General features: G+C 51.4%; 1 protein-coding gene across 5 annotated transcripts in view; it reads left to right on the top strand.

Moving 5' to 3' along the window:
• Positions 1–5,652: 5,652 nt before the first annotated feature.
• LOC126575211 (uncharacterized) overlaps positions 5,653–21,253 on the top strand; it is a 16,035-nt gene continuing 434 nt past the window's right edge. Inside the window, exons 1-7 of one of the 5 annotated variants that reach the window (XM_050235792.1) lie at positions 5,653–5,846; positions 8,887–9,750; positions 12,225–13,794; positions 13,906–14,194; positions 14,697–14,935; positions 15,683–16,186; positions 16,704–21,253. The exon at positions 16,704–21,253 is cut by the window's right edge and continues 434 nt beyond it. In XM_050235792.1, the coding sequence (XP_050091749.1) occupies positions 9,580–9,750; positions 12,225–13,794; positions 13,906–14,194; positions 14,697–14,935; positions 15,683–16,186; positions 16,704–19,372 (5,442 nt within the window). In that variant the 5' untranslated portion in view covers positions 5,653–5,846; positions 8,887–9,579 and the 3' untranslated portion in view covers positions 19,373–21,253. Of the gene's footprint in view, positions 5,847–6,973; positions 7,156–8,886; positions 9,751–12,224; positions 13,795–13,905; positions 14,195–14,696; positions 14,936–15,682; positions 16,187–16,700 lie in introns of those variants that run through there. The other 4 variants (XM_050235790.1, XM_050235791.1, XM_050235794.1 and 1 more) reach the window with 4 other exon arrangements.

Here is a 21,253-nt window from a genome sequence, read left to right as displayed (position 1 = left end):
CTCCACCGTGCATGTGTCCGTTTTGTTTCGATACATTCTCCGGTCCAATCCCGGTTAACCAACATTTACCGAACACGGAATGAACAGGATGCGTCCGATCCGCATTCGTGGCGACAGAGAGAAGGAAAAACAATCTTCAAAAACCCGGATGAGCTTTAGGATGAGGGCGCAGGGCAGAAACAACAACACAAAAAACAATCCCATCCTGCCCGGACCGAATTTCGATGCACGCACGCATCCGTATGCGTATCCGTTTGAGCTTATCCCGATCTGCTGGCGAAAAAAAAAGGACGAAGAACCGATACGATCATCAAACAGGAAACGAATGCCAACGTGTGCACGTGAAGCCGACCTGGCCTTAAAGTGACGAATCACGCTGACGAAGCCAATCTGGTGTCGACATCCTGGAGCACCATGCCGCCGTTCGTATTTTAATTACTATTCCTGGTCCTCAATTCTGGAGGCCCGAGCCCAAAAAGGATACACGGAGCGCTCGGTGAAGTGCTGCTTGACGATCGGTATGAAGATTGACGCAAAGCGCAGGCTCATGTATTCAATTAAATGTGATGAGCACTGCCAAGGAGTTGGATCTTACGGTCTTACGGTTGATGCAGCTGCACGTGCAGCACATGGCAGCTCGCTCAATGGATTTACCTTCCTCGAACCAACCGCCGGCTGCGATCGCTTTCCATTTACATAACTCATCCATTTGTCCTGTGTAACGTAGTGCGGTGCTGCTGCTCCACTCAAATGCACCCGCAAGGACACACTTCTTGCGGGAGTCGTTAGTCAAAATGGTAATCCTGGCTGTAGACGCCGGTTAGACGAGGCGTAAACGGAGTAATGTAGTCCTTGTTGCCGGGAAACGATCCTCACCCTCGTGAAGCGTGTCACATTTCACGAGCACCCAAGCACCACGACCTATCCCAATGGTGGGCGCGATCACGTGCTTGATCCTCGGGCACCAAGAAGCCATCGCACCCCCGGGGTTGAATTCAGGGTCCGGAAGGGCTGCAGTGGCTCATGATTACATTTCTAGCGAGTGAAGGAAGCCCACGGATCACGATCGCGTTTCCTTTTTGACAATCGGAAAAGGATTTCCGTCTCCGCGATCGATGCGCTGCCGTTTAAAGATATCATCATCGCCCCTAGGGATTGCCTCCACGCGTTCCAGAGGAAGCCAAACGACGAGTTGATTCCGCTGTACGATTGCCAGGAAACCATTGTGTGGGTCACGTTCTGCCGACTGCCTTGACAGTGCAGTTGCAAGGATAAACGGAAAGGATACGATCACAAGGACGGAAAGGATCCCGACGGTCGACAACACATGTTTCGACGCCGCCACCAACATCCCTAGGAAGTCATAAAGGCCCGAAGCATCCAATCTCGGGAAAACAAACGGCGATTGACACGTTTCTGTCGCTGTCAACATCCGTTCCGGGTTCCGGGCTGGGTTTACCCCCCGAGGCCCACCCATGGATTGGCAATTGCACACGAATTGTCGGACCGGTCGGTTGGTTGGTTTGCGTTTTTCCCAATTTTCGCACCCGTCCACTCACCAGACACATGCACGCTAGCGTCCCACAACATTGGTCCTTCCGGTCGGGGGTTAGATTGTTGGTGAGTTTGCCGTACGTGATAATTAATTCTTTTGTGAACAGACTACCCCCGGGTGTCCTAAGCAAACAGAACGAATCGGTTTGCGGATGTGCTGAGCGGGCACCGTCGGTGTGCATTGAAGAATTTCCGGTTTCCTGTTTCCGGTCAATACCGAGCAGATTTGAAGGGAGCCTCGGACGAGAATTGATTTGAAAGTTAAAAAAATCTTTTTTTGCAAATGACTTTTGCTTCCCTCAGCGATGCCGTCTAGTTCCATTGCAGTTCCATTGGCCAGATAATTGTCCCATCGTTCCCGGTGCGTATCATCAATCATCGAAATTGGATTCGGACGAGCCTCCGTCGACGGATTAATATCTCCGAGAATGTTTTCATTTGTGTTGACGATCGCAACGCTCGATCGATATTGAAAAAAAAGGGCTACCGGATTTCATTCTGTTTGGGAATTGAAGACATCTTTCCGAAGCTACCGAATCCGATTGTGTTGCGTTGATTGTGTTGAGAATCCGGAACTGCCGTGTTCACCTCCGCCAGCCTAAACTGTCGCCGGACCCTATTCGGATAAATAACGCCACGTAATGCCACCATCCTTTCTTTGACATCCGGGGATTTTCGATCGGAAGGCTGGTGCCGGGAACCGTCCGAAGGTTGTGGGTAAGCAGTCATAACACATAAGTCTTCCTGCTTAGCTGGCCCATCACGCGATCCCTGGCTGTGGTAATTGGTGCCGATGATTCCCATTTGATGATTCTTCTTTCAGGAAATTGTAGTAGGATTAGATCCTTTCTGATTGCCGCTCTGGCTGGTTGCGACGGTTGAAGTTTATCATTTTTGCCACTTATTAGCCGTTGTCAGTGGCTAATTCACTGACCTTGCTCGACCAATGATTTACGCCGAGGATTTGCCCCTGTAATTATTGCACTTCCGTCGTAAAGGACGATGACGTTGCAGCACTCGTGGTGAGCCGGTATGGGAAATGCAAGATGCACAGCAAAAAGGATCACTCCCCGATGTTTGCGATGCTAGTGCGGCCGATACCGGATAAGCGAGAAGAAAGGTGAAAGCGAATCCTTCCCAGCCACCAGGCAATCCGGCTCCGGGGGTTCTTTTGTTTAATTTCACCTTTCCTGCGCTGCTTTGTCGGGCAGCTCTTAATCCTTGTTTTGTAATTATAATTAGACCTCCACAACAATGGCAGAAAAGACCATCCGGCGGCCGGTAATAAACGGGAAGGTCGACCGGAATCGGTTCCATCCGCTGGTTCCTGCCGCATAATGCTTGCTGGGGTCCTTTTGGGCTTGATGTGGCTTTTCCGGCGTGATGGCACGCAGCGCAGGACAGGTGACCTCAAAGGAAGGCAGATAAAAAGGGAGGAGGAAGAAAGAGCGATCGAAAAAGAGGATGGGAAGGTAGATCATAAAACAAGGATGAAGGTAAAGCGACATATGTTCATTGTCAATTTGCCTAGACCGAGCATCGTTACCATTCCGAAACGGACGGATGTATTCGGTTTGAACCCCGGTTACCCGGTACCCCGGAGAGGAAATCAGGAACATAAACAAACTACAAACTCCTTTCTGTTGCTGCCATAGCACCGGTCCGATCATCCTGCCATTGAGCAGCTAAGCCCTTAAGATCTAAGCTGCCCGATCTCAGCTTAGATCAACATCACAATGTATCGATTCCGGAACGAAGGGATGACGTGGACGAGATAAGGTTTTTAGGAATGATTTAAAGTCAGCATCCGGAAAGGACATCTCACCTGCCATCGGCAGTCGACGCGATGCGGAAGTCAGCTGCCAGCTGATCTTCGCCAACCGACCCGCAATCTTACCACGTGAGGAACGATGGCCAGCCTACCCTTCTTCCGCGCAAATCCGTAATCCCTTTCATCGCAGAGGTGACAGTTTCCTGCTGCTGCTGCTGCTGTTGCTTCGCGAAATAATCTTCCCCGTGACCGAGCAACTTGAACGGCTTCCAACGGCATGATCCTAAGTAACCGGAGGAAGTGTTGTTGAAGATGATTGTGTCCCTCGTCCTTTCCGGGTTCCTTTTTTTTTTTTGTTTAATTTTATGGCCGATTTCGAATGCTTTGTCCCCGCGGATTGACTGTTGTTTCCCTTTCGCGTCTCTTCCGTTCCCGTCCTGTCCTTTCAACTCTACTAACCTTCCGGCTGGATCGTTGCTCCCGCAGTGACGGAAGCCGGACAGATTCCGTGTCGATTCCACCGTTCAACCTGCGTGCGATCATTTTTGTTTTTTGTTGTGTTTTGGCTCCTTGGAAGGCCTGAGAACCCGACGGTGTGATGTCCTGGCGAGCGAACGAGGGAAGAATGGCACAACATTTCCTTAAGTCCTAGCGCGGCTAGTGCTGGTGTTGTGGTCGGTAGTAGTCTCGCAAACGGCGCGAAACAACAGGCAAAATGAGATTTGTTATGGTACAATTATAAGCCTCTTCTTGGGTTTCCCGATGAACCCGATTCTCGCGTATCCATTATCCGGGGCCGGTTGATTTAATTTAGAAGTGCGAGATTCATTTGAGTAAGATTGTGAAGACGCTCCAATTCGTTTTTTCGATGATTGTTTTGGGAATAATATCCAGCGACGATCCCGGACAGGAAACGGAAATACAGACGGAATCAACCGTTTCAAACCGTTTTCCGTTAACAATCAGGAGGTATTCACCACAGTTCGCATGACCACGTGCCCATGCTGTTAAATTTAACACAAAATAAACAAAGTCGCATTTCTTAGTATTCATAAAAGGATAATTGAATCTTATTACCTTCAAATAACTCACAGTTTTTCCTTTTTTGTTCAGTAAAACCATCAGACTGGCTGCATCAAAAAGCCTGTCCCAGTTGTAAAATCCTACCCTGCATTCCATTTTCCAAGCTGGCCCCTTGCTGCATTTTTGACTGATTCCTTCATTATAACGTGAATAAGTTGCAAGGTCCCGGGAAAATGTTTTATGGCAATTTTTCCCTTTCGTTCCTGCAGGCCTTCTACTTTACTTCCCCCTACCCAACTGCATAGCGCCAGAAATTTTCGATCGAAAAAGATCTTCACCGCGCACTTTTCCTTGTTGGCCTGTGCCCTGATTTCTTCACGGAAGTTTGCACAGTTTGCATTCTTTTCAAATATTATCAGCTCTTTTAATGACCTTATTGGTAATTTAAACGGCTCCATTTTCGATCCTTGCTGGGGAATGTTTGCTTCGGTTTTTTTTGCGGCGCTCGCAAAGTTTCAACTCTTCTAATAGCTTATTTAGCGATTTTATAAAATTATCAGTTTTTTTTCTTTCTTCTTCTAATTCAGCTTTGTAACGACACTCGTGGTCATGACCGGATTGTGCACAATTCTGCAAAAAAGGTAAAATACAAAATAAGTGTTAATATATTTCATTCCAGAACTTTAAAATGTGTTCTGTTTAATGCCGAAGATAGTTACCATTGTTCTCTCGCTGCTCTCGTCCGATACAGTATATAGCGTTCAACACGTTGCTCGGCTGTGCGGTGATCGACCGCGCTTTGAAATGGAATGGACGATCTTCCCTACGATCCCTTTACAGTGCATGCACCGCTTCTAGTATATTCTAATATTTTTTGATCCAGCAACTAAAATCAACATTTCAACACTAAACTTACCCTGCGGACCATTGTTTTTCGTTGCGTTGTGTTGTGAAAGGCGTTAGTATAAAGGCAAAAGGATTTGAATATTTGAATGGGGAGGGGGTGGTCTGCCTCTGGGTGATTTGTCATAGTGCTTTTTTCCATAGGGACACAGGTTTAAAGCGTAAATTAAGCAATTAAGGAAGGGGGAGGTGAATGAATTTCAGTAAAAACCCACCCGTTTGATCTAAAATAGAGAAATAAACCATTTTAACGAGCAAAAGCAGATACTATGCATGATAAACCCATTGAACTTTTCCTCCTATTTCCTTCTTATCGCTCAACTCATACACATAAACATATGACTTCACCAGGACGACGTGAAGAAGAGGAAAAAAAAGAAGAAAAGAAGGGACGACGGACCGCGGCGGTGGTCTGCGTAAAAATCCAAAATCTCGTCGTAGTTTTATCGAAAACCGTGTCTCCCCGTGGTGATCTCGTCTCGTGTGCTCGTCGCCATCGCAACCCGCGTGTGTCTGTGTGTTTCCGGCCGAAAACTTGACCGACTGGCGACGCGATCGACGCAAATGTTGTCAATAATCTTCGAAAACGTAAAATGTAAGCACGTAAAATGTGCCGTCTTCTTAGCTTAGCCCGTTCTGGTGTTCCTCTTCGCCGCACCTCTCACAAGAAGGAGCCAGAAGTGTAGAGTGGGCAGTAGGCGCCTCCCTCCCCCCCCCCCCCCCCCCCCCCGTCCCACCTTCGTGCGTGTCACGGCGTTCCTTCCGGAGATCGCCGTCCGTGTTTCGTGTTAAAGTGTGAAACGGGGTGTCCCTACAGCCCACTCCGTGGAAGACGACGACCTCCTTGTGTTTCTCCGGTGCTGGGTTTGTGCGTGCGAGTGTGTGCCTGTCGCGGTTTGTTCTACTCGTGCGGCGGGTTTTCGGATCAATTTGCTCTTTGCTCTGTTCTGCCTTCATCAGTCAAGTGTCGCCGTCATCATCATCATCGTCATGGAATCACCCCAAACGCGTTTCCCCGTGATGATAGCGCGAAAGCGACGGAATCCGTCTTCTTCGCAGCCGAGAAAGAGACGGAGATAACGCGATAACCAGCAGCACCAGCAACAACAACAGCAACAGCAGCAGCCGCACGCGCGACAACGAGAAGAAGGAGAAATCGCCGTTTGTGCCGTGGAGATGCCGTCGCCGCTTGTATGTGTGCTTGTGCGTGCTGGCGTGTATGTGTGCGTATGCGGTGCGAGTGTGAAAGAGAAAGCGCGAGTGCGCGCCCCTGGAATCGAGTGAGTGGGGGCCCTGTGGCACCCGGAGCAGCTCCAGCAGCAACCGCGGATCAATGGATGATGATGACGATGATGACGATGATGATGGCCAACAATGAACGGCGGCGGCAGTGGCAGGGGCAGCGGCTAGTACAGTAGTAGTCTGGCCGATGAGACAAGACGACGAAGAAGAAGGAGAAGAAGGAAAAGAAGAAGTGCGACGACCAGAGAGGCTCGTAATTGAAAGTCATTCTTGGTGGACATCAACAAGCGACGAGGAGCCAGCATCATCATCAGGAGGAACTCTGCCGATGAAGGGGTGCAGCCAGCACGCACAAACAACTCTCGAACGAAGGAGAGGAGGAGGTGGAAGAGGAGAACGGGGTACCATGGGGGGGGGGGGGGGGGGACAAGAAGGCGGTTGACAGGTGACACGCTAATCAGCACCGAGCTGGAGGTCCTCTACTGTCGGAGATCGTCGCCGACGCCGTCGCCGGGAGCCAGACCGTAGATTACCGACCGCTCGCTGATGATAACAATTTTAGGCAACACAAGAAGGCGAACGGAAGCGAAGGGATGGTGTGTGACGGAAGTGACGTCTGATAAAGGAAGCCGATTAGAGACGATAAGACGGCAGAGGAGAAGGTGCGTGGCGCTACACCTCGTCATCAATTGCTCCAGGCGGCGGAACCAGGATGCGGCAAATCAATTGCTCTACCTCGCTAAACCACCGGTTCCCACCCCGTCCCCGTCGCTGCATGTGCTGGGGGGCCATTGTTCAGCATCACTAGATACGTGCGTGCTTCCGTGGGTGCGTGAGGTGTGGAATATCTGGATATTCCAGACGAGAGCACTCTTATCAGATGCCTCCAGTGCGGTGGTCGGGTCCCTTCCTCCGGGACGGGGGAGTTGATGATAAAACCACCCCCCTCGAAACCAGTTTGTGTGCTGCGCCATTATTCTGGTCACTTTTCGTTGACTGTCGCGTTGACCAATCGCGATTGTGAACACCAATTGTGTTCAATAGCTGGCCGGGGGCGAGAAGCGCGGAACTTAGAACAACGCTTTGTCGATCAATTCGGACGCGGCCTGATGACGATAAATTGGCGGTCATCAGCGATCGTCAGCGAGCAGACGCTCGAGCGAAATAAGAATAGCAGCAGCATGCTTTACATGCGAAATGGTTGATATAGCCCGGGGAATTAACTTAACATTATTTGTTCTTTCGATTTTTCAATCAGAAGAATGTTTGATTCCGGATACGGATACGGAACATAAGCCTGGTAGAATATTGCATCATAGTAAACCTATCATAGGGTTGACACCCTGTCATTGGTGCTTTATCGTTTGTTTAGACTTTGTTCGGTGAATTTTCTTACGTTTTTGGATACAATTTTAGTCTCTTGTCAACAAAGTGGTTGTAAAAGTATTTTGTACTGTACATCTATGTATGGTATTATGGAAATTTGCTCTAAATTAAGGCTTTTCGGAAGTTAACTGTATTACCTAAAATATATTGCAGGGATTAGCACATTTACCCGATTCACAGCATCGTACTAGTTGTGTGCTGCGTTAGTGCAGGTTATCATCAAACATTATCTTTCAAACACTGTCCAGATGATGGTCAACGGTTGATCTTACGGTAGGCGAGTGTAACATGCTGTTGCTATATTCACTTCGCTCCTAGGTGTGTGATCAGCAATTGGCTACCCCACACACCACTTTTTGCCGCTGCCGGTACGTTTGTGTGCGTGTTAGGGTGGGGGATGAGGCGGGCTCCCCCGGGAGGGGGTGTGTTTATTTCACCCGTTTGTTTTCTTTTTCTTTTATCATCTCTCGGGATATGGTGGTGGTGTACCACCTTCTGGCGGTTTTTTTCCTTCTTTGCGCTTTTCCTCTGATCACTGGCCGACACAAAGGCGCGACAGAAATCGTCGTTGGTGACGAGGACGGGCCTGTCGAGAGCGTGCGCGCGCGCTCGCGCCTTGTTTGTGGGGCAGCCAGCCACCACCGCAACGAGATGATGATGATGATGCGATGACGAGAAAGCGCCGCTCTATCACGTGCGTCGTAAGATCGTGTCCGCACGCCGGCGAGCCACGCCGTGTGTTTCTGTGTGATCGTTCCACCCAATCGTGTGATCGTTTCCAAACAGAACCCTTTGGCCGCGGTTCCTTGTGCGACGAAGTAGCGCTAGAAGCAGCTGTAGAAGATTGCGATTGACCTCTTGTGGCCTACGCTGCTGCTGTTGTTGATGATTCACCTTGACAACCAATCTCAGACAACATCGCCCCAGGGTTGGCCCAGGTAGTTTATCACCGTTCTACCTTCGCTAACTGTCACCATTTTTGCTTGTTTTACACATTTTTTCCGCAGCGATCTAGTGTGTTGGGAGAAGGAATGAAGAGTTCGAAATTCCCCAAAGGAAGTGCAAACGAAAACGAAACATGCTTGTACGTGCTGGCGTGTATAGTGTAGTGTAGCAGCAGCCGAACAGCACATTGTGCAGACGAAAGAAACAATAGTCGAGAGAACAGGGCAGCATCGCCACGGTTGCTCGCAGTGTGAACCCAAACAGCAGAGCCAAAAGGGCAGGGCCGATGTTGGTGACGATGATGGTGATGATGCACAGGATGATGAGTGCACCGACCGCCGGTGACGGCCAAGTGTTAGCGGATGTCGCCGTCGCATTCCACGGTACTGCGATGGTGCGGTGGTTGTAGAGAGTGTGTAGTGTAACCGTTTTGCGACCACAACACTGTAGCAGCAGCTGCCCTTGCTACGCCGGTGGTCCTGCTGTCTGTGAGAACCGATGCCAAGCCTGCTAGGCGTCGCAGCGACAGCCTCTACCGAGCAAGCAGCAACCAAACAATCAAGCAGCAACAGCAGTAGCAGCAGTATTCACGCTTGAATCGAGTATCGCAGCATCACGTCTTCTAGCAGCAGCGGAGAGGAGGCAGGTGGTGGAGAAGGAGTGGAGGAAGTAGAGGAAGGGGAGGGAGAGGAGGGCCCGCCAGTACTACGGTGCAACGGTTTCGCCTAAGATCGACCGGTGGCACGTACGACGGAATGGCGGCCCTTCAGCAACATCAGCAGCAACCGCAGCATCAGCAGCAGCAACCGCTGCCCATGCCAATCGAGAAGCTGGTGCGCGTGGGCTACTACGAGCTGGAGAAAACGATTGGCAAGGGTAACTTCGCCGTTGTCAAGCTCGCCTCGAATGTCATAACAAACTCGAAGGTAAGACTCAAAGGCACACTCCCTTCTACCTCACCGTCACCCCAAAAACATGGTAGGGAACTGGCCGAGTGGGCGATCAGATGTTGTTGTGTCTGCTGCTGGCTGGCTGGCTGGCTGGCTGGCTGGCTGGTTTGGTTGGTTGGTTGGTTGGCATTTGCCAAAATCATGCCACAACTAATCAACCATCCCCCCGGTCTGGTTTCCCCGCTCGAGACAGTTCAATTAGGATATGATTTTTTTTGTAGGTAGTGGCCAGCGGTCGCCCGGCGGGGTGTAACAGTTCCATAAACAAAAACAATTCCGACCCTCCCCGGGGGGCGCCACACAAACGCATACGCATATTCCACCTGAAGATGTTTTCCGGCGTTTTTTTGGGGGGTTGGATCGCGTGCGAAGATACGACGACGATCGTAGAGTAACGCACGGCTGAAGAAACCGGTTGAAGTCCTGCACAAAGGCGAGATATAGGTTACTAGATGATAGCGAGACGTTGAGCATCCTTTTCTGCCGTCATCGCGCCGTTGGTATGAACATCGATCTTTCCTTCCTCGCGCGACACGGGACCTGGAGAACGTGCGCTACCGAACCGATCGGAGTAGTGCCACCAACGGTAACGCATGTGAATCCGCTAGTTATCACCGTGGTAGTGGTGCGCTCTGATATGAGCCGGGTTACGTCAATGAGAGAGATGTTGCGAAATGTCAAAAGTGCGTGCTATAGTCCGGACAGCCGGTTCCAGCTGGTGTCGCACGAGCCCCGCGGCAGTACCAATGCAAAACACACGCATTCAATGTCGTCATCAAAGGGATGGGTCTGCCGAGCACGTGGTGCATCCATTTCGTTCGCGGTGGCCACATTGGAATGATTCGATTCGAGCGGGAGACTCTTAAGAAGAATTGCTGGACTTTGCTTCCGTCACAATAAATATCGAGAATCAACGACACCACAGCTTGACCGGTCAGCGGTCATAATGAGCCACATTATGCGATAGAGCGGGGACTCGGTTGAGAACCAGTTTCTGCCATCCGACTTCAAAATGGTCACACTAATGTGCGCATAATCCGTGTTCAATATATCGGGATGCTACTCGATTCTACAACGAATTCTAGGGATAGCTTCTTGGAAGGCACACTCGGGTTAAGCATTGGAAAAGATGGTCTAATGCTTATGCTCGCCAACAAATGTGCCTCATGGTGACCTGTAAAGCGGTGTTTTCTTGCTCGAGACAGAGAGTTTTCCTTCTTTTTTTTTTGTAAACTCAGCGATCCATCGATTCAATTCCGCGGGACATACCCGGTAGAATCATGTCTTCGTACTCTTCAGATGTTTCCCGAACTTGTTTCATTGAAACCGCTTTTGGACCATGTCCAACATGTCCTGGACACACACGAGCACGAGCACGAGCTGCTGTAGCACGATGAATCATAGGTCCTTTGCGCGCAAGGAAGGCGCCCCATTCCACAGTTGCATCGTGCATGGACGTCATTGATCGTAGGTACAGCGCACAGCGGACGTAATACACGTTACTAGGGACCTGCACTACCACTCAACACACTCAGACACGAGGCCACCACGCCTTGCGGCTGCTGGTGGCGGTCACTCGATGGAGTGTGACGCAGTGCTGCCCGGTGGTCGGACTCGGAAGTGCTGAACTTTAAATAAACTCAAAAATGAAGGAAACCCATCTATTCCGGTGCCAGAGGCACAACGGCAGAAGGCTACGAAGCGGCCACTGTTTCGTTCTCGTCCTGGATTGCACATTTCGATTCTACAATTTGTTGTTCCCTCCCTTGCTGGATTTATAAATACGTACTCCTTTGCGGGGCCTGGTTGGTGTTGTGGCGCTGAAAGAAGCCGCCACCACCACCACCACATGTGTGACCCACATGAATCTTCATGGGGAGGACACCAGCGACGTCAACGAACAATGTTGCCAATGGGCAAGAAGAAGCAGCTTGGCTGGCATGCTGGTTGACTCCTCCTGTCCTGATGGTGGGGTTGGCCATTTTTGTGCTGTTCTATCCCTGTGTCCATCCATGCACCGGGGGGCTTGGCGTCCACATAATGGGCCGAGAGCGCGGGTTGGGCGAGGTCAATGCTGTGGAAGGTGTTTTAAAATAAGTCCTTCACCTGCTTTATGCTGCCCGTCGGTTGGATTGTGGTCCTCGCTCTACATCGGAAATGTAGATATTTGCAATGCAGGTTGTCCATGTGTGTGCATATGTGTGCGTCGGGTTTGGATCGAATCGAAATCAGTCCTGCATAATACATGCATTCGTTTAGCCTTTTTTTTTCATTCTCCTCCCATGGGGGGGCTCGTTCGATCGAGAAGGTTTTTTCGGATATTCTTTTGCAACCAATGGGGGGGTTACCTATAGGGCGGGCGAGAGGTGAGAGGCGGGGTAGTATGAGGGAAAGTTATATGAGGACCAACGCGTAACCTAACTGTTTCTCTCTCTCTCTCTCTGTTGCAGGTTGCAATTAAAATAATCGATAAAACATGCCTGGACGAGGAGAACCTAGCGAAAACGTTCCGCGAGATATCGATACTGAAGGTGCTGCACCATCCGCACATTACGCGGCTGTACGAGGTGATGGAGTCGCGCAACAAGATCTACCTGGTGACGGAGCACGCGGCGCAGGGCGAAATCTTCGACCATCTCGTCGCGAACGGGCGCATGAAGGAGGAGGAGGCGGCGCGCATCTTCTCGCAGATCGTATCGGCGGTCGACTACTGCCACCGGCACGGCATCGTGCACCGTGACCTGAAGGCGGAGAACGTGCTGCTTGATACGGACATGAACGTGAAGCTGGCCGACTTCGGCTTCAGCAACACGTTCGTCGAGGGACAACCGTTGCGCACGTGGTGCGGTTCGCCACCGTACGCGGCCCCGGAGGTGTTTCAGGGTGTCGAGTACGATGGGCCCAAGTCGGACATCTGGAGTCTCGGTGTGGTGCTGTACGTGCTCGTCTGTGGCGCACTGCCCTTCGACGGTACGACGCTGCACGATCTGCGCAGCGTTGTGGTGGCCGGCAAGTTCCGGATACCATTCTTCATGTCGCAAGAGTGCGAACAGCTGATACGGCACATGCTCGTCGTTGAGCCTGAGCGCCGTTACTCGCTGAAGCAGATCGCACACCATCGCTGGTTGGCCCAGTACAACTCCACGCCTCTGCTCGCCGACGTCAATACGCATTCGATGGAGGCGGTCGAGCAGCTGGGAGAACAGCAGCAGCATCAGCAGCAGCAGCAGCAGCCGGGAGCACGAGACGCTGGTGGCGCGATGCCGCTGGATGCGGTTGTGATGACGCACATGCTGCAGTTACCGGGCCTTACCGCGGACATGATCGCCCAGTCGGTGCACGAGAATCGCTTCGATCATATCTACGCCATCTATAGCCTGCTGGTGGACAAGCTGCGCCAGAAGCGAAAGGAGAAGGGCCGGTTGCAGCACCATGCCAGCCTAGCGTTCGCCCGGTCCCGAAAGACCAGTATTACGACGGGTGTGGTCGATCGGACGGAGGTCATCAAGAACGATTCGCTCGAACGGCTTAGCCCGCTGACGAGCGTCGGCTCGACGATTCTGAATCTCTCGACCGGACTCGGCGGTACGGAGGAGCTCGAGAAGTATGATCTCGACGGTGCCGCCGCTGCACGGGATGGTATCGCTGGTCTCGCGGCCGGAGTTGCCACGCCCGGACAGGCTGGCGCAGGGGCGGCAGCGGCCGGTAAGATGGCGGATGTGAACGATCATCATCACCTATTCCCACCGGGACCACCGCCGGGTACAGTGACGATGTCGGCCGGTTGCAATGGTGGTGGCAACACGCGGCGGCACACGGTCGGTCCGGGCGATGTGGCACACGAGCAGGTACTGGTGAACCCGAATGTGGTACCGATCTCGTTCAAAATGCACGAAACACCCGTCAACCCTCCGACGCCTAACGTTCCGCTCAACATACCGTCACTGCAGAACCAACCAATACACAATCTGACCATCAAGGATCAGCATTTGCTGAAACCACCGACCGTCATGGGAGCAAGTAAGTCAGTTCCAGGACCGGTGCTGGTCGCTGCTTGTATATGTTGTATGTTGCTTGTAGGCTGATGTTGTAACCTAACATTTGTTTTCTTTCTCCCTTTCTTCCCTGTAGCGAGTTCGTTCGGTCGGAGAGCATCGGATGGTGGAGCCAACTTGCAAATTTATTATCCTTCGTCATCCACGAATTTCGCGGATCAGTCGCAACAGCAGCAGCAGCAGCAACAACAACAACAACAACAACAGTCCCAACAGCAGCAGCAGCAGCAGCAACCACTATCGCCACAGCAAGTTGCTGATGGTGCTGGCGCCGGTGTAAATGGCGTCGCGCTCGCCGTCGATCATCTGATGCTGCAGACACCCAGCAGCGAAGGAACGGATGATTCGAACGATGAAATTCAACGGTACGTCCAACTGTGTGCGATCTGTTTCCGTTTTAGCTCGGCATTCCATCCCTGTCGAATGTAAAACCGTGGATCGCCGTAGGGAACCCCATCCAGGAACCAGCGCCGAGTGCTTGTTTGGATTACTGCTCGCTCGCACCGGGGGCATCTAACGATTCTGATTAAGAGAATTGAACTCGGTGGACTTTGGTATTTGGGCATGGCGTGGCCAATATTTATTGATCTCTGTAGTTCGTTTTCCTCATACCTGCATGGACATGGAATTGATGGATAGGTTACCCTTGAGAGGACACGTTCTAGATAGAAGTAGAATGAACATGTGTTCCATTTACCCCGTGACCTATGAATGCGTAATTGGTTCCGCAAAGGGGTAAACGAGCTAATTGTTATGATAATCCTCACGTGGAACATTGTCCATCGAATCCGAGTCTTTTCAAATGCAGATGACACCCAGAATACTGGCCCACGATGCTTATCAATGTCGTTCGCTTTGTCCTTTCAGGTATATGCATGGCCGTGGATGTACCAAACGACACACTGTCGGCTGTACGGATGATCTGTCAACCGGGTGTGCCTCACCGATGGATCCACCGCAGGGGTCACATTCTCCCGCACCGATGGCTGGGGCCGGTGGTGCCTCAGGCAGTTCTGCTGCTGGTGGTGGTGGTGGTGGTGGTGGTGGTGGCGGCGGAGGCCGTACCAGACGTACCGGTTTGCTAACGGTGATGGAGCGTCCACCGGGTAAGTGTCGAAGACGATGATGACCAGACTGGACGAGGATGACACAACACAACACTCACTCAGGGGCGCACTGATGGACTGAAATCTGTAGAGAGAATCTGTTAGCTCAGATCGCGCCAGCTAATGTCGTTGATCGTTGTTATTGTTATGTGAACTAGTTTATCTTATTTTTGCATGTAGCACCGATTAGCCCAACACCGATTACACTTAAATAGCTGCACTCTTCGCTATCTAGCTGCTGAGTGTATGTGTTCTGCATTACCTGCTAGCTGTTGTGTCAGTGTAAGATAACTTTCCCCATGGAAGTCGCATGATGTGTTCTAGTGTGTATCTAGTGTTGTTACGAGATTTTGGTCCATTTTGTAGATTGTTTGAGGACGTGTTCTAGTTCATTTTCGAGCTCGTTTCGATTGTCTGTTTCCCCGTTTATATATCAGTGTTTATTTCCGTTTTCCCTACTGTTTTCCGTTTTTCCGGTTGTTTTACCTTTTCTTTCTTTCGTTTTTTCTTTCTTTTTCCCTTTTCCCTTACTTTTTGGTTTTTGTCCCTCTACCGCTCGGTATCATGCATTGTACATAAACGAATACCCGTCATGAAAACCGCCAATGCCTATGCATTGACTGGGCTGACTGGCGGGAATCTGATGATATTCGAACGGGCTTCGCTACGGGATACGGGTTACTATGACAATGGCTTTTGATTGCACAAATGCGATGCACAAAAATCCTGGGAATTCCAACTGACCAGTGATTAGTCCGGATTTGATACGCGAGGTCGAGGCACGTATGAACCGCGACTATCTGCCACCGTCGCTGCTTTCGTCACCTTCTTCGTCCGGTGGTCTGCCGGTACTGAGCAGCACTTGCTCACCGCCAAGCTCTTCGGCGGCAGCAGCAGTCACACCGACAACAGCTTCCTCATCCGATACTGCCAGCACTGGATCGGCCGGCAGTGGTGGAGGTGGTGCTGTTGGTCGAGGTGCACTCACTCCAACCGTTAAGCAATCATCATCGCTTCAATCTTCGGGCTCGTTGCAACCGGCAATTACCGTCGGTGCCCAGCTGATAACGGGACACTTGATTTTGGGGTCTGCCATCCCGATCGCTCACCAGCAGCAGTATCAACAGCAACATCATTCCACTCAGCTTCAGCAGCCAGCGCACCAACTGCCAGCGCAATCGTTAGTCCAAGCGCAACCAATAGCCCGACGTTACGCTCGAGCCTGTAAGCTGCCAACCGTCCAGGAATTCGGTAAGTTGTGTCCACTGGTGCATCCAACATTGGGCGCTCCACTGGCGTTGAGTCAACCAACAAACAACCATCGCCGGACAACCACAAATCACGCGATAGATCATCGATATTAACCCCACCAAAAACCATCAACGACCGTTCCTTCGAACCTTGGGGATGAGGGCTTGCTTAAAAACTGGAAAATGGAGCTGGTGTAGCTCCGACCTTTCGATTACTGCCTGCCGCCTCTTTGCTCGACTTCGATCGTATCGCTCGCTTACTTCCATGATCACACCCTTCCTTCCTATCTTGCTTGACTGTATCGTAGCACCACTGCTCACTGCATGCATGTATGTGCTTAGATTGTGTTGGTAGTAGTTCATGTAGCTGTTGATGTAATTGCGATCGTGAAAATCATTCTTTAAACATCATAAATTACACCTCTCATATCGTCACCTACTGGCAGCGGAAAGAACTCTCGTGTTCCTGTCTCTCTAACACTCGATCTGTTTACTTTATTCCTGTTTTGTGGCAGCAGGTCGCTACAGCCCGGTACGACGAGCGTCGGAAGGATCACGCATCACCTCGCAGTTCCCCGGTCCGTTTCAAGAGTGTCAACAGCTACAGAAGGGACTGCATGCGGCCGCTTTGGCCCAACAGCAACAACAGCATCATCAGTTGCAGCAGCAGCAGCAGCAGCAGCAGCAGCAACAGCAACAGCTTCCGCCACCAGCACATCATCGTACCAACAACCTGCTGATCACTCCGAGTCCTCCGCTGGCGGATAACTCGGTTAGTTTGCCCGGCTCACCAATGCACTGCAAGGTGCCAATGTTTGGTGAGGTAGCAATCGATCGACCACCGGATCTCACCGTACCGCATGACGTGCTGCTATCGCTGATGCCAGCGCTGGAGAAGCTGGTACTAGAGAACCGATTGCCGATTGAGACGGCTAATGGGATCGTGAACACGCGGACCATGCCTTACGAGGTTGGCCATCAGCTGGGTATCGTCCGTGCTGGCGGAGGAGCAGTGGTCACGTCCGCCGCAGGTGGACATGTGTTCGATATGGGTCTGAATGTACTGCAGCTACAGCATAGCCAGAGTGTTTCACCGTTGAACTCAGTACTTCGACAAGCTGCTGCCACTGGAGGAGGAACGAACGTTGGTGGCTATCCGTTGGCTGGTCGACCTACCGGCTTTGGACTACAGCCAAGCTACATCGCTGGAGTTGGTGGTGGTGGTGGTGGTGGTGTGTTTGGAACGCTCGGTAATGCTCCTTACGGTGCCGGTGGTTACTCTGGCCAGTACGCTGCTGGTGCCGGTGGTACGGCCAGTGTTGTCAGTCCCACCGTTGGGCTAACGTGCCATCCTTCGGGACTGGAGTATCCTGGAAGCAATAGCAACAGTGGTTGTCCTTCGCCCGTGTACTACGCTAGCGGATGTTCTTCACCGATCCTTCCGGGACCGCCTTTGGTCATTGGTGGTGCTGGTGGTGTCGGTGGCTGTGGTCCTGGAGTTGGCAATGCAACAACCCTGTCTGGAAGTGCCTCTTCGTCGAGTGCGGTTGGCGGTGGTGGTGGTGGTGGTGGTGGTGGTGGTGGTGCCTCACCGATGCATCAGATCACCCGGGGCATTAGCTCGCTCAATACGGGCGGTGGTTCGATCACAAGAGGTACGCCAGCAGCAGCATCCATAGTAGCAGCAGCAGCAGCAGCAGTAGCGCTCCCGCCTGTCTTCCCGCCCGCATCGGTGGCCTGCAATGAACCGCTCGATCTGTCGATGGACATCGTGAACAGCGTGGAGATCGATTTCAGCGGCCGAGGGCTGTACTCGGGCCCCACCACGCCGGTCAACTACTTCGATCCGAAGGGCTATGGATTGCTACCGCCAGCACCGCCGCCCCACCAGACGATGCGCATCTCGGCGACACCACCAACGTCACCGAACAACTTGGGCATCATCCAGGAGGAACAGCAGCTCCACGGTAGCTCATCGGGAACGGCAACAGTCACTGGCAGTGTGAGCAGTGTTGGATTCCGGAGCCATTCCGTAACCGGTTCACCTGAGGATCTAAGCTACCAGCACACCCATCCACAGATCTGTCTGACGGATGTGCAGGGAAGCGAGATAACGCTGGTGGCTCTGTCCGATTCGAGCAGGGGCGATTCGGATGATTCGTTGAATGGTTGCTGCGGTGGTGGTATGTCCGGTGGAGCGGTCGGTACCAACAGCACTGCGGTGTCGGGGTGTGGCCTTGGTTTCTCCGGTCTACTCATAACCGATCCGCCGGGGGATATGCCGTCGATAACGCGGGGTGTTGGCCGTAAGGCGAGCCTCGATACGGAGAACAACTCGACGGCCACGAACTCGTCATCGATGGCCACCAGCATTACCACCACCAGCGGCTCGGCAAAGCTGGACACGTCGGATTTGAGTGAATCGTATGTGCGGCGTGGCAGCGACAAATCGCTTGGCTTCAGTGACGACAGTCTGAGCAACGATTCGAACCCCTCGAACCTATCGCCCGGTCAAGAACCACCGTCGGCCTCCGTGTCGACCAGTTCCGGGTTCCGCAGTGGTGGTCTCGATTCGGAGCATGACACTTCGGCCCGCCTGAGTCCCGATTCGCTCGGTGATGGTGGATCGACCCGCAGCACCGCAGGTGGTGGCTGCGGGCTTGGGGACGAATGCTATGAGCTTCCACTGCCACAGGAATGCTCATCGCTCGATTCGGCCCGTATACTGGAGCTGGTGAAGCGAACGCTTGATTCGACGATGCCCCCGAAAGGTTGCATTTACGGGAGCAGCAGCATCAGCAATGGACGGACGATGGTGGCTACACCGGCAGTGCCAACGGGCACCGGAACCGATCCATCCATCTCCGATGGTCGATCTGCGATCGGTGCAGCAGCAGCAGCTGCTGCAGCTGCTGGCGAGGGTCACAGTGCGGATGGTGCCGGTGGTGGTGCCACGGGTACAGCAAACGGTGGCGCAGGTGCAGTGGCGGGTGTAGGAGGAACCGACAGTCGATCGAATCTTAGTCTCGAGTTCTCGGGTGGACTGCAGATCGAGCTGCAGGTGTACGAGGGCCGCAGCAGCAAGGACAGCAATACGAGCAAGGGCATCAAGCTGCGTCGCATCTCGGGCGATCAGTACGAGTACGGTAAGCTGTGCCAACAGCTCATCACCTCGCTGACGGTCTAGGTTATGGTTTGAAACCCGTATGCCGAGGATACTTCTATGTATTTTCGTTAAAACGCCATGATAAGCCTATTGTAAGCGTTACGTTGCTTATCATATTCGTTTTGGGCCAGCCAGAAGATCGTATGCCAATAGTAAGAAGGCTAGACGTTAGGTTAGTGTACTGATTAGTGTAGCTAACGTTTTAACTGTGTTCCGTTAGATCAGCCTCGGATCTTGTTCCATCGGATGCCCGATGAGGTTAGGAGAGAGAGAGAGAGAGAGAGAGAGAGAGAGAGAGTGTGTGGCATTCATTTTATCAATTGAACTAATTCTCTCCCCACCTTTCTCACTCGTGTGTGGTGGTAGGAGGGAAGGATTCTGAATTTTATTATTAATTTTATATTGTATTAATTTTTAGTGTAAAGGCCTTAGTTGACAGTGAATTCCAAAGCACTTTGAAGCGAGCGAGAAAGAGAGCCACTGGCCTCATAACGATTACGGACTAGTTATGGTCGAGTGGAGTGTATAGTCCTTTTTGCAAATCTGCCAGACATTATCCTATGCGGAAGGTCTGTGGCTGTTCCCTATAGTGTACGTAGCACCTTTTAATTGATTTTAATTTTGTTATTTAAGTAGGTGGCTCACGAGGTGTTTGTTCTTGATCGGTTTTGCCGCGAATGGTACCCCGGTACACGAGGTACGCAGACCTCAAGACCGACTCCCTGGTCGGGATACGGCTGATGATTTGTGTTCAAGCAAAACAAGAATGATTCCCGTTGAGAGTGTGATCGCGGGCTCAACAAGATTTAACGTGTGTTTGTTCCAGTTGTTGTTCCATTATCGTTTAGTTCTGCTGTGTTGCCTCCTCCAATCGAATGCCATTAAAGAGATACGTTCCAAACGTATCTAGCAAGAAGGGTGTTTCTGCTTGCCGCCCACGGGGGTAGCGGGATATAGCGTTGCGTGTGGGATACATACACGCAACGCAATATGTGCAATTTCTTATAGCCAATACATTCCAAACAAAAAGCAAAACGAGAGAGGAAGATAGAGAGAGAGAGAGCGAGGGTGGAGCCAGTGTACAGCTGGTCGCAATGGTGCGTGTGTTTGTTTCTTATCAGTTTCTATTAGTAAAAGAAGAATAAGGGGAAGCAAAGCAAGAAGCTGGCCACGCAGCAGCAGCAGCAGCGGCAGCCGCATATGCTTTACTACGCTGCGTTCCGGTCCGAGTTGGAGTATCAAAAGAAAAACATTCCCCGAGAAAGAATCAGGCCCAGGATAAGAGGAAATGATAGTAGCCACTGATACACTCATACAAAGCCACATACACAGTCTTGGACCGAATTTGCTTTTCGAATTAAACGCATTAGTTATTTATTGATCGACGACGATCGACCTCTTGCGTTCAATGTGTGTGCGGCTGTGTTACGGTGAGGTGTCGAGGATGGAAGATAGGGGCGTGATCGCGCACAAAACCATCGTAGCACTAATGTAGTGTAAGGACAGTCGTATGAATAGGAAGATCGAGACCAAAACACGCGAGCATATGCCGACCGGTCCACAACGGACCGGCTTCGCTCGGTAGAAAGTGACAAGAGTGCAATGGTGGGGATAGTGGGATGTAACGGGAAAGGACAATTAGCCAGGAGCATTACTAGCTTAGTTTCTATACATATATAGATATACATATATAATATTACTTATATACAGATATATATTATATACACAAACTCACACACAAACACACATTAGATTGTGCGAATATAGCGGCTAGTATTTCCAATATTACCGAGCGCAAATGAGTGAACATGCTTAATGCGTGTGCCACCACCCGCGGCAAGGTCGCAAAGGAAGGAAAAGATAAAAAAGACAAACAAAAAAAACACACACACACACAGTCCT

The sequence above is a fragment of the Anopheles aquasalis genome, chromosome 3 (genome assembly GCF_943734665.1).
Source record: "Anopheles aquasalis chromosome 3, idAnoAquaMG_Q_19, whole genome shotgun sequence".
NCBI lineage: Eukaryota > Metazoa > Arthropoda > Insecta > Diptera > Culicidae > Anopheles > Anopheles aquasalis.
This window is presented reverse-complemented; position numbering and strand designations above follow the sequence as displayed.